General features: G+C 32.6%; 1 protein-coding gene across 1 annotated transcript; it reads right to left on the reverse strand.

The window, feature by feature from the left end:
• Positions 1 to 4,529: 4,529 nt before the first annotated feature.
• Positions 4,530 to 10,730, reverse strand: LOC113748764 (agamous-like MADS-box protein AGL12). The gene is made up of 7 exons (XM_027292311.1): positions 10,549 to 10,730; positions 10,008 to 10,092; positions 8,639 to 8,700; positions 7,473 to 7,572; positions 7,323 to 7,364; positions 4,769 to 4,810; positions 4,530 to 4,680 (listed from the first exon to the last, which is right to left on the reverse strand). Exons 1-7 carry the CDS (start codon positions 10,728 to 10,730, stop codon positions 4,576 to 4,578), a joined length of 618 nt encoding a protein of 205 aa, XP_027148112.1. The 3' UTR covers positions 4,530 to 4,575.
• Between the last annotated feature and the right edge of the window lie 3,429 nt (positions 10,731 to 14,159).

The raw sequence follows: 14,159 nt of genomic DNA on the forward strand, positions 1-14,159 counted from the left end.
TGTTGCGGTGATCGTTAACAGGCTGATAAGGCGACGGGCTCAAACTATAAAGTAAAGCACCTAAGCGAACTCGATGTGTTCTGTGTTAACAAGGTATTCAGCCCAATAGGCCCACTAGTGGTGAGCTGCCTGGTTGGACTTCACATGAAAGCAATTTCATGTATGAAAGGGATACTAAAGTTGAGGCTTCTCATGCTTCCAAAAAAAAAAAAAAAAGGGCTTGAGGTTTCTTGAATTCTAGCTTAACTAGTGGAGACATTAGACATAAACAACCATCGGATATTATTTAACCTTGTACGGTTGAGTAAAAAAAGGAAATGGTATTAGCACTCTTCAAAAAAAAACATCAGGCAGTCCTTCTCTTCTTTTAGAGCGAGTAGATGAAGTTTTAAGGAGTGCTTGAAATGTTTTGAGGAATTATTTTCTAAAAACAAAAAAGGAAAAAAAAAATAAGGTTAGCATGGTAGCTATTGGCAAATCTTTAGTGCTCTATTTGTTCAAATAGGACACCCTCATCATTGCTGTATTTCCCTTGCCTTCAAGTTTGGTTCTTATGCGGAAGAAAGAATTATTTGAAAAAAAAATTTGGAATAACACTGTAGTTCTATTTATAATATGATGTATGTGAGATAAAAAAAAATAGTTAGAAGAAAAAAATATAATAAAAAGCTTATTTTTTATGCAAGTAAAAAATATTTCTGAAAAAATTACTTGTCCAAACAATTGAATGAGAAGAACTCAAGCCAGGTAAAGAATGCTTTGAAAATGTATTAAAATTCTAACTTTTAATGCAATCTCGTGTTGAGCGGATACAGAGATTTGAATCCTTAACCTGTAATCAAATCTATACTTTATGCTTCACTTGATGGCCAACTCGCTTAAAGAGAGTCGAGAGTCGGTTGCCAATTTGTTTTAAAGTATAAGGTACAATGGCTCATTGATTGCATGTATCATTAGAGATGACAAAAAGAAAAACATTATTATCAAAATAAAAGAACCGGTGATCCGGAAACCCGCAACATTTATCTTGATTCAATTAGAATAAGAGGGCCGAAGTGGGATTAGTCGGGCCGCCTTTACGGAATTGACCCGGACACCCACTCCGTCGACAAAAAAAAAAAAAAAATTAGAATAAGAGGGTATTTGATATGCAATTACTCGCTCGGTCAAATGAGGACAAATATTTCCAATCCATGACTAGTTGACTACTCGTAATTATTAACTCGACCCAATCTAGTGATTTAATAGATCAGCCCAATGAACCGACCACTTAATCGAACTAGTTTATATGGTTGGATTAAATAAGAAAGAAATCTGTTCAGAAGACAACCACCTAACCGTTCGATTGGTGAAAAAACCAAATACCTGCCCAATTCAACCACCAGTTCAGTAATTATCTTATTATATTATTTACCCATTGGTTCAACCATGTGGTTTGCAGCTGCGCAACGCTCCCCTTTCCAGATCGATGACCTGTAAGCTTTTGCCCTTATTGCCTTGAGCTTAATTGGGGAAATGTTCTCCCATGAAAAATTTGTCTTCTGTTATGTTTGGGATAATTTCAAAAACCTCCCCTGAGGTTTCTAATAATTTTATTAAGCTCCTCTAAAGTTTGAAAAATTACACTTACCTCCCTTGATTTGATAGTTTTAGTAGCAAAACCTTAAAATAATATTGACTTGGACAATTTTTTAAATGAATACCCAAAAATGCCCTTGTGAAATGATTTTTAATTTATTTTTCTATACAATTATGAGATTATTTAGTATAATAATAAGAAAAATGTGCCAAAGTTTTCATGTCCATATCTACTATTTGATAAACAACTACAATAATAATTTTATTACTATGATATGATATTTTTATGGTATTTTATTATGGATTTAGATTTATAAGATAGAAAAGAAAATGTTGAAATAATTCATTTAGAATTTATAAATTTTTGAAGTAGTGGGATTATCATAATTTAGTAGTGTTTTTGGACCATTTCTTTTTTATTTATTATTAATTTTAATACCAAAAAATAGAAAACAAAGATCAGCAAAAACATTGGATTAATATAAAATTAACTCATAAAAAAAAATCACTAGTTTAACATTTGGTTATAATAGTCACCTAGAGGCAATAGTGGTAGTTCTACAGTTTTATTGACAAAAAATTTAAAAAAGGAATAAGAAGGAAAAAGAATGAAAAAATAATTCAAAACTCATTCTAAGTATAAGCATACCAAATAAGAGAATTTTATTAAAATATTTAAGGGTAAATTTGTTATTTTAAATGACAAGGGAGGCATGTATAATTTTTCAAACCTTAGGGGAGCTCAGTGAAATTGTTAGAAACCTCAGGGGAGGTTTCTGAAATTATCCCTTTATGTTTTTTTAAAGTGAATAAGTTATACATGTCATTAATGAAAATGCTCCAATAATTTTAGTACCAATTTAAGAGTTTGTGTATTTGACCCTAATCTATCTACCACATTGGCTCAAATTGTTCACCCAATTATTTTTACCTTCAAATTACTAGAAGAAGTCTGCATTTTCTATAGCAGAATTACAGCTTGCTTTGGATTTTCTTTTCCTCTTAAAATTTTTAATTTGGCTCTAATATATATATATATATATATATATATTATTGCGGTCATGCAATTGAATCCACAATAATTCGTTCTATAATATTGGAAGATGTTGGTGAATTGTATGACTTTCCTATTAAACTTGGACATGGTATCCAATTCTCAATTTTGTACTTTCAAGACCTTCTTATCAATGTTTCTATTTCACTACTAGTTCCATAATATGCAGTTCCAATAATCTAAATAACTATTTCTATTGCAACAATAATGTGCTAAATAGTTGAACCTGCTATATTATGTTGCATTAAACTAACAATCCCTACAAAATTTTTTCTTGGCTTTTAAACCTTTTATTCATCCTGATACAGTGTTTGGATAGGGTATTATTTGAAATATTATTTGGAATAATTACTGTAGCACTTTTTGTGATGTGATGTATGTGAGATAAAAAGGTGGTTGGGAATATAAAAATGTGGGTTGGAAAATGTGTTTATGATGCATGCGAAATATTATTTGGGATCAGTTTTGTCGATAACAAAATTGTGTAACAAGTGAGAAAACAAAAAGGGCAAATGTGGAATCAAAATATATTCTCTCAACTCAAATGAATTTTCTAATCTTTCTTTTTCCCATAGGGCATGTTACAGAAATAAAAATTAGGAAAGATTAGTGAGAATTTTAGAGGTCCATTGAGAGAAACCTTAGACAAGAAGTATATGATATTAGAGAAATGATATGTGTCACCACTATTTTGGTTCACCAACATATCATCTCCTACATGTAATGCATTTGTGGACTAATGATGTGTCCTACTTCCATTTTTATCACTTTAATAATCTGCTGTTTTGAATCTCTTCCTTTTCTGCCTCCAGTCCACAATTTGAGTATTACAGTGTCAAGAATCCACATAAAACTCTCAATCTCCAACATTTTCTTTATCTCTTTCCTGTTCCTTGCTCCCCAAAAATTTTCGAACGAACAAAGACAAAACATTTAAAGAGAACCATCCTCGCATGTTTAAGTCAAGATAGTATATGCTCATTGATTGGTAGCCAAATTGATAAATATTGCTGATCTTAAAGTTTGGCCGTTCGTGAGAATTGAAGTTGGACACACACACACACATATGATAAAATAAAAACATTAACGATTGGCCTTCAAAACTGTTTTGTAGATTTGGTGTTGTTTGTGGGAGAAGAGATTTAGAGGAAGAAATGCACCTGGATTCTTATCTTGGAGCTAGAAGGGTTGAGTTGTGGAGGAGGGGATGTGAAAAAAGTGCTGCAAAGAGTTGGGGTGGATTTGGTGGCTGGCATGGGTGATGGTGCTGGAGGCAGAAGAAACAAAAAAAAGGCAGGGAAATGAAAAATTCACTAGGATATAGTAAGCCCTTTTTTTAAAGAAACATTTTGAGATGGCACTCCATATAGGAAGTGATGTTTTGATGATACATTTGGTGGTGATATATATATATACTGCTCATGATATTATGCCTTCTATATAGCAGTTTTCCTTGTTGAATGGAATTGTCTTGTTCCTTGCTCATAGTACTATTGTTTTATATATTATTTTCTTTTTGTCAAATGATTGTCTTATAAAAATAACCAGAAATTATGAGTTCTTTTTTAATTTTTGCATTTTGATGTTGCAATTTGAACTCTTTATTATAGCGTTCGTTGTCTTATATAGAGAATGAATCATGTAGTATAGGATTTCTGTAAAAGAAAAAAAAATTATCATCTAATCAAGTGGTACTGAAAATTAGAACCTGAACTATCAAAACACTAAAAAGGGCACACCACACATGCTCATTTTTATTGTACTACCACAAACCAACATCAACTCTTTAAAGTTTGATGTAAAAGAAGTATATAAAGTTGGATTTATACATGCAACAAGAAGGTTCAATAAAAGACCCAAACTTATTCTCTGAAATCACCAAGTCTCAAGAGACGAAACACTAGTCTGCAGTTCAATACTCATTACACAAAAAGCACTCAAAATTAGAACTGATATATCTCACTGTGTATAGTTAGTGGATATTGAATGTTAGTAGCAGTAGTCATCAGCGGCACCATGTCAGTAACAACACTATGCTGTTCATCCATCTGCAAAATCACGAAAGAAAATTTTATCAGGCAGATATAGTTAAAGAGCACCACTGCTGCATATTTGTCTAGGTATCCATTTCATTACCTTTTCTTGTAAGTACTTGTTAGCTGCCTTCAGTATTCCCTCCTGCAATTGAGAAAGCAGAACCTTTTTCAGTTTCTTAGGAAAATAATAAGGCCTCGTTCTCGATTGCTTTAGATTTTGTAAAATCTGATTGTAGAAAGTGACTATAGAGAACAATCAGAATCAACAAAAGCTATTTTTTTGGTTGATTATGGATTTAATTTTTTGGATATTAAAAAGTTCATAATTTGAACACGTAAAAACAAATGAGAACGTCGCAAAAACTGATTATCTAAAATTAAAATGTATAATTAGCTAAAATAATTAGACGAGGAAAAGCCTTAAACCATAAAAAAATGTAATGTATGTGATATATATTGACCAAGTCCAATAAAAGTTGGTATTACTATTAGTTGTTTGTGAATTGATATTGTCCTCCTGAAGTAGTATGACCCTTCACTTCCATTACTTCTACCTGAGTTTTGATCGTGGTATGCTAATCCTTCAAGGAACTAACTATTCAGAAAAAATTCGTCTCTGTCTTGGTTCCACTTTTACGATATTTTTACAAGCAAGGACTAAAATCTCTTGAATCCCATCATTTTCATGTCAATAACTAATTAGTACAATAATTCAGATTGTATGACTAAAACTCATGATAAGTACATATACAAAGAAAAATGGATACTAGTGGGAAATGAGACCCAAAAACAAAAACTTAGGATGCTTGTGGAATATGGGAAGAAAAAAAAAAAAAAAGAATGAAACCGAGGACCATAATATAGACGAAAAAGATATAGAGTTAGCCCTCAAAGTTTTCTTTATGTTTCTCTCCCTCGTCTTAAAGATCAACCTTTCATCCTAGCTACTTCAGGTCTAATTGGGCAAAGATGGAATTTAGTTCAGTAATTTTTGTCTACTGTTATTCCTTCCAATCTCGTTTCTTCTTTAACGTTTTTCATTCAGTTTCCAGTAATTGCAAGGCTTAAGCTTAATTATGGGATTTTATGTGCTATTAGCATTTTTTTTTAGTGTAGATGGCAGTGTAAATGAGAGATTTCGAATTCGAAAACTTCCATCTATACTAAAAAAAAAATACACATAAAACCTGTAATTAAGCTTAAGCCCCAAAACCACATATCATGCATTCATAATTTTAACCTCTCGGGCTCTAAATCATACCGAAAGTTGGAAACCAGCACAATTTTACCATTTCACTTACCCTTGCAATTACTGTTGTGGCCCATGACAAACTCTCTCTCAGGGTTTAGAAGGAGTATAAAGGCAAAGAAAATCAAATAAAGAAGAATGAGAAGGAAAGATAAAGATAAAAGGAAGGAATTCGGATGATTACCCATAATCTAGAGCTGAATCTAGTGGTTCTGTAGGCGTAAAGTGGTGCGTGCATACACAGTGGATTGAAGGCCGAAAGGCAGAATATTAAACTTTGCGGACAATGTTGAGATTCCTTGTGTATATATATATATATATGTGGATAATCTTTTATATACTAACATTCTTTTATATACAAAATTTGATATTTTAATTCAAATTCAGATGATGTGACATTTATCCAACCTTGTCAATGTATACACTAATAGTGTAGGAAAAATTAATCCTATATATATATATATATGCATGTATATGTATATGTATATATGTATGTAAATGGATGCTTGATGTTTTGAAGAAGTGCTACAAATAGATCACTTACTAGAATTTGGTACTTGGCCCCAAAAATTTCTGCAAATCATACAAGTTCACAAGACAAATTCTAGGAAACATATTATTTTGCAAATCTTTTCTTTAAATGTTTACTACTTGGTTCAATTGAATGATGTCCAAACCACTGATCCCCCTCAATTAAAGCAAGAGAAGCAAAAACCACAAATAAATAAAGGGTTAATCACACTTTAGCCCCCTGAACATTTGGGGTAGTCATACTTTAATCCCGCCAAATTTGACTATAAAAAGAGTATTTCTTTTCTATGTTCAAATTTGAATACCATTAAAAGCACATTAGAGTTCTAGGTAATTAATTTCTGTTGTAAGGTAACAAACGTATGCTACCTAAGTTTGCAGTTTGTGCAATAATAGAAGGTAAAAAATGTCATTAATTATAATCAGTTTTTGGAAGGCTTTTTTTCCTAACGTTTGACCAGTTTTCATCTAGGTAAAGTGTATATTTTCAAGGTTGAAGGTGATAAAGTGTGGCTACTCCCAAAACTCAGAAAGGCAAAGTGTAATTAACCCTAGAAAAAGTAAATTAATAAAGTTGGTTATATTAATGTTTTTCCTGGCATTCAATTTCAGACAACACGAGAACATATTTTGAATTTGAAAAGATAAAAGAGAAAATCGTTTTTTGTAACCCCACATTTAAAGCAATCAAAATATGTTTTAGGCATTTTTGGTGTTAGTTGTTTAATATTACTTCTTATAGTAAATCAAACGGTTTTATTTTCTTTTGTAACCAAGAAATGGTTATGTAAAGATTTCATAATACACAAATTCTTCATAAGAATCACAATTAATTATCGATCAAAATTTGGAATGAGAGATAAATTCTAGGTACCTTATTCTTCAGCAACTGGATCTCTTGAAACATGATATCCATCTGAACATGACATAAAAAAAAAAAGTAATCAATTATTAAGTTCACTTCTGCTATTCATGATGCATGCTGTTCAAATTCTATTTGCCTATGGAAATGTATGACATTTACCTTTGCCGAACGTATATGATATATCCAAGTTTCGAGGTGTTTCTCGAGTACATCCAGTTCATCTAAGGTCATTGTCCCAGCTCCTCCTCCAGACATGTACCTAGAGAAATGGTTCCACAATTGTTCATCGAACCCAATGTAGATAAGTTATGCATGCCTGTGCATATTTAAAAGCACATTGTTCACTTATCTTAACCTAGATTAATATATGTCCATTATCCTATCAAGCATACAAGTCAAAATCATGAAGTCTGCATAAGAAAAATTGATGAGACACCTAGATAGAACCTTTCTACAGAAGAATAATACATTTTAGTAGACTCGTATTAGAAAGGAAAGGATTAGTACACAGTTAATTGAGTCTGTTTCTCTACCTGTGTCTTAATGTTATTTGTACTCCCATTTTTATTAATCACACTCTCACTATCATTTTAATCATATAATTTTCATATATTAGACAATTTGATAAAACAAACAGTATGAGTGCAAATAAAAAAAAAAAAAAACAGAGTGCAAATAACATTTTCCTTTTTACCTGTGTCTACGAAGAACACCGGATCATCCATCGTATCCATTTCAGGTGAAGTTTCAAAACTAGCCCCTAAGCATTGCATGAAATTTGATTTCTATACGTTGTCTTTAAAATGAATTTAATTTGGTTCTTGAACCTTTGAAGGGTTTCAGCTTGGCTTTCCGGAGGATTTCCATTGATTGTTTAGCAGTCTACCATGATCTAACAATGTCAAGCTGACTTTTGCGTGTGAACAAGTGAATTTAGAGGGGTTTCTTTTCCCTTTAAAGCAAACTTTTGTGTTCAACTAATGGGTGCATACTAGGTACTAACTAGCTCAAAGGGGTCATATATGTTACATTTTTTTAAAAAGATAAAGTTAAATATGGAAAGCGTATAAACATAATAAGAGGAAATAAATATACGTGAATATGTATGTGCATTTAAATAGTAAATTAAGTCTAACTGTCAGATGTTTTAACCAGCAGCTAATAATAAGTTTCTGGTTGGTTATTCATGTTATAAATACGGCATCAGTAGAGCTTAAGTTGAGCATAAAATAAAAAGAAACCATTACATAGGTTTATTGACCAAAAGACAGCTACTTATAAATTGTAAATTCAACTATATATGAAGAGAGAAGAATTTACTTTACCTTAGACTTTTCTGGAGGACTTCAATCTCTTGCTTTAGCTTGCTTATCTCGTCTTTTGGGTCCTACAGCATATATTTATGCTTATTCCAAAAATCTAAGAGATACTTCAACTTTTTCCAACTTCAATATATATATCTTCCAAAGGGAAGCATATTTTTACAAAAATATGTTATAAATGCCCTATCTAGGATATGCTTTGGCTCAGATAAACAGAAGTGATGAACAGCCAATAATCTGTTACTTATTTATAGAACATAAAATTGAATTCTTGCGAGTTTCTTAATTATAATTTCAACATCAAAAATGAAACTAATTATTGACAAGAAAACGAAACTAATATATATCAAGAAGTTAGGCAGTTAATTTGGCTAGTGAATTACCAAAAATGAAAGTAATATTGACAACTAGGGCAATGAATTTGCCTAGTGAAATTGTCATTCTCCACATACCTCATAGCCCTAATGCCCTACAGTAAGTAATTCAACAGTATATTCCAACATCTTTATTTTTTTAGGTACCATCATTTGTAGTACGTTGAGGGAAGAAACCAGGATATATATATGTAGTTGTCACTATATTCTTCTCACTCTTACTTGGTTGGTTAGATAAAAAAATATATACCACCACAACCTCAGCAAGATATTGACTCCTATTTAATTTGAATATATAGGAGCAAGAAGAAAGCATATAGGAGTAATGTGGTGGCATTTTTTTTTTTTTTTTACTATCTTAAGCTCTTTTATTTTGAGAATCGTGATTAATTTTTTTTTTTAATTTAAATATGTTTTCATACACGTAGCTCTCACCGACTAGCAAGCCAAGTTGTCAATAATTTCTTCCACAGTTATATGAAGCTTCCTAATTATGATCTTTATCTCTCTATGCATTAAATAATTCGAATAACTGGTTTTCCAGTCAAAAAGACAGGAAGCAGGATGATTAATTGGATCAACATTGGATGTTAGCATTGATAAACAGCACATAAGCTAAGAATATTCATATGCACGTTTATCTGGTTTACATTTTTTCACGTAATTAAGGGAGACATAAAGCAGACCATAAAGTTCTGTCTCTAAAAAGTTGCCTAAAGAGGGTGACAATTCTGCTACCTGTCTTGGCTGTATTGATGTAAATAAAATTTACTGTTACCATGAAAACGAAAGCTAGAAGCAGCATCAGATTCTTAACACACAAATTCAAACCAAAATAAAATAATTTTAGACAGAATCGAGATGATGAGCATTCAGTTACAACTCACAGAAAGTTGCATATTCTTGCGACCACCAAAACGTTATGGAATAGGCAGAGGGGATATATGCACGCAAAGAGAAAAAATAACTCAGCCAACACGTGGAAGGAATATACATACCAGAGGTTCCTTTTCTTTGGCTTGCTCAGCCGGAGCTCTTCCCCGGCAAGTCTTGCCGTACTTGTCAATCAAGCCTTGCATGGTCCTTTAGCAACAAAACAAAGAAGAAAGGAGGGAAAAAAAGAAAAAGAAAACAATTAACTATTAAGGAATATTCTACCCAAAAACAGGTCAATATACACATGCATGCATGCAAGCATCTGCATTTCTAGCCTAAGTTGTTTGCACAAATCAACAGCCTCTAGTCTTGTATCCTACTTTTGGTGTCAATTCAATGTCTATATTTTCTGATTTATTGATACGTGTGAATATGCTATATTGTCTATTCATGATAGTATTTCATATAAAAGTGAAAAATGATGAGAAAATAAAGAGTGGAATAGAAATTGGTACAGAATAAAACTCCAAAGTCAAGAAAATGTCTACTATTTAAGAATCAAGGCAATACGTCTAAGCTATATTTTGTGCAATCAACCTAATCTAGGATCGATTCAGAGGATAGAAAATTTGCACGAGAGAGATAAGGGGAAGAGAGAGAGACCCTTTGGTGGCTAGTTCATAAAGCTTTCCATGAGCGGAGAAAATGACGACGCCAATTTCAGCATCGCACAGCACAGAGAGCTCCTTAGCCTTCTTAAGAAGCCCTGCACGACGCTTGCAGAAGGTGACTTGCCTGTGAACAGGGTTCTCGATTTTCTTCATCTGAATCTTTCCACGAGCCATATTTTTTTATGTATCAACTGATTTTCAACCCCTCTTTCTACCGTTTTCCTTGTGAAATTTTTGTTCTTGTCTGCTGTTTTTGGTTGCAGTTTCTGCAAACAACCTCCCACTAGTTTGAACTAGCTTCGAGGTTGCCGCGCTCTCTCCCTCTCGTCCTCAGCTGCGACTAAAACAACTCTCAAATCTTCCTCTAGATGGCTTCCAACTTTATAAACATCCTCTCTGGATTCTTGTTTCTCTCTCCATAATAATAGAATCAAAAAGGCAAGGAAATGTCACTGGCAGGCAACTTTATTTTTTATTAGCAAAGCTAGTTTTATGCTTTAGAACCTCTTATTTTATATGCTCTAGTCAGTACTCAGTATACTATTTACTTGCGGACATCTGAATACATATGTTATGGCAAATTAGCTCTTGCCACTTGGTGCATCCATTGGATACTAAAGGTGATTTGATCGTGTCTTTAGACTTGAAAAGACATATCACAAAGCACTCTTATTGAGTATTCTACTCCTGTACGATGTTATGCAACTATGTGATTGGGCATTTGAGGCGAGGGTTAGTGTTGCAAAAGCATACAAATACACGAGTCCACCTATTAAAAGCAATTGAAAATCATGATATCTTTAATCGATAAACATAACTATAAAATCTTTAAAATGAAAGAGTTGGATTATCTTTTAATTTATTTCTATCGTTAAGCCATATGACTGCTAAGTATAAACTTTTCGTGTGTGTATATATAGTTTATCAACTCATTAAGGTTAAACTGACTTAATTGTTAAGACTTTTAAATATTAAATGGTTGCACGCATATTTGATCAACTTCTTCATACTGGTTTACGCGTCTGAAATATCATATGTACATTTCAAAAAAGGTATATATATTTAACTAAATTTTAACGATATGTGATATCAAGAACCTTTAAATTTCGGAGAGAAAGAATATAACTGAGAGATTTTATATTCGAAACCTACCACTTATACTATAGAAAAAAAAAATAGCATTTAGAATTCTATCACGGTTCAACAAATAAACCAAAACGGATAAGAGTAAAGATTCAATAATCATAGCACAAACTTATAGGGTTACACTGATATGTATAGCACAAACTTCTATAAATTATTTAGCAGTACTACATTTGAAACTTTCTCATCACTGCCCTCAAGGGATAAGATTACAATTGAACCATAAGTAACGTTTTGGGTTCGGCATTTGAGACTTCTTATAGCGGGATGTGATGTAATATTGTAATTATATTAATTGTTTAAGTACATGATTAGCATATTATGTATCTATGATTGGCTAATTCTCTTCAATTCGAACTCGAAATTCTATATTTTCATATAGTGATATAGTGATTAACCAAATCTCGATGACGGACCTTAAAAAACCTATACCATACGGGCTTCACATATGATCCAGCAGAAGACTAAATTATTGTTCATTGCTCAATCCTCAAAGCCTGGAGACTTAAAATGTGCATAGATCTGTGGTATCATGTGTGACCATCCAGTCCACAGCTGAGCAAATGGCTTCATGTAGGGCATGTCCATAGTCTACTCAGCAAGCAATTGCTTTTTCATGTGCATCCCCACTCGTCTCCTGATGAACCAATTAGCTGCCCACCTTAGTTTGCTTTTGTATTCTGCTTTTGCTGTAAAGTTTTCATGTTCCAAAACAGTGCCCTTTTTGGTTATAAACAAATCAGTGGACGGTCAGCTCAGCTTCCTCCACTCCCCATCTTATATTTGAAGCAAGAATCTTGTCAAATCAAACTCCAATCAACTAGAAAACCTTAACGAGCTCTCCTGTTGACATCTAGAGATCATTTACTGAATGGACAGAGGTTTCCATGTAGCCACGTGGATATTCCCTAGAGATGATGACACGTGGAGGCTTACCTTGGTTTTGTTATGTAGAAAGCTTAGATTCCAAATATATTGCTAAATATTGCTAAAACACAAGTGGGATACTGGGGGTTTAAAGTAACATGATTACTAGACACAAAGAACAACTCCAACTAATTTTTATGCTTTTGAGTGGCTAATGGGAGGGTTCATGTTGATCATCAGAAGATCTCACCAATATGGTGGCAATGGACAAATAGCAGAAGGCCATATGATTGTTTAAAGAATCAACATGCAAGTTGTTTGACTATTAAACCGGCATGCAAGTAGATTTTGAACACGCGGTTAAAGAATTTAATATAACACTGTTTCAAAAGGGACTAGCTAGCATGTTTATTTCATAAATGCACTTTTTCGCAGCACGAATTTGCTACAAATGATGGAGGCAATTCTTGCAGGCTATGTGTTTTAAGTTTTCTTTTTCCATGTTATTTCTCAGCTTAGTTGTCACAGATGGTGAAGGCAAATTATTTTACGCTGTTCATTTTCCCACGTTTACAGGTAATTCAAACTAATTCACATCCCTTCTTGATTAACGAATTCCTGCAAGTGCGCAGGATCGATCGTAGTAATAAAATTATCTAAAGTAGTTTAGGGGTCGAACCCATAAGAACGAATTAATTTCCATTACTTTAATTATTATAGAAAAATAATAAAATTCAAAGGATTTATTTTTAACTAATTAAAGAAGAAAATAGATAATCAAATCTAATAAATAAAGGTAAGAAAACAATTGGCAAAAACTAGGATTTCAGATTTTGATCTAGAATTTGAATTGATTACCTAGTTAATTTCCTAACATGCCAAGAACGGATCACACGTAAGTATCTTAGATTATCTCTCGATATATCTAAGTTGTGTTTAATTAAATCTCACGTCTCTTTTAAGATCATAAGTATTTAATTAAACCCCTTAAAATCTTAGGTGATATAATTATGTCATACAAACCCTAATTTAGTCTCATGATTAGACTAAATATGTTTATTTGTCTAATGCAGGATTATATATTCCTTCTCAGTTCAATTCAAACCCTAAGAGCACGTCTATAGTGGCCAAAAACATGTAATTAAATCAAGGCAAAAGTTAAGAATTTAACTAAGATAAATAATCAAATCTCCTTCACAAAACCCTAACCCTGAAAACAATTTAGTTCAATATATTCATAATTAAAAGCAAGAATTCAAGAAACAACAACAATAATATTGGAGAATAAAGTAAAGAAAACTTCTCAGTTGTCCCGCTTCAATCCCCATGTTGGTTGCTTCTTGGTTCTTCCACCTCTTCTTCTTGATCTCTTAAGAAAATATGTAGGAAGAATGAACGAAAGTTTAACCATGTGTTTTCTCCTCTAAAAACAATCTAGAGAACCGCTATTTATAATTTCTTGAAGATATATCCCAAATAAAGTAGGAATAGACTTTATTGGAGTTGAAAAATCACGTTTTTGCACAATTTTCCAATAATGTCCGGCCAATGTCCAAACTCAAAACACAAAAGAATCTAAAGATGTCTGATGTG

The sequence above is a fragment of the Coffea eugenioides genome, chromosome 10 (assembly GCF_003713205.1).
Source record: "Coffea eugenioides isolate CCC68of chromosome 10, Ceug_1.0, whole genome shotgun sequence".
Taxonomy (NCBI): Eukaryota; Viridiplantae; Streptophyta; class Magnoliopsida; order Gentianales; family Rubiaceae; genus Coffea; species Coffea eugenioides.

Excerpts from the sequence above, each read along its gene's own strand:
- LOC113748764 (XM_027292311.1), bottom strand. The coding sequence starts at position 10,730 with ATGGCTCGTGGAAAGATTCAGATGAAGAAAATCGAGAACCCTGTTCAC. Across the intron at positions 10,093-10,548 it reads TATGAACTAGCCACCAAAGG|GACCATGCAAGGCTTGATTG; the intron begins GTCTCTCTCTCT and ends TTGTTGCTAAAG. Across the intron at positions 4,811-7,322 it reads TCCAGTTGCTGAAGAATAAG|GAGGGAATACTGAAGGCAGC; the intron begins GTACCTAGAATT and ends TCTCAATTGCAG.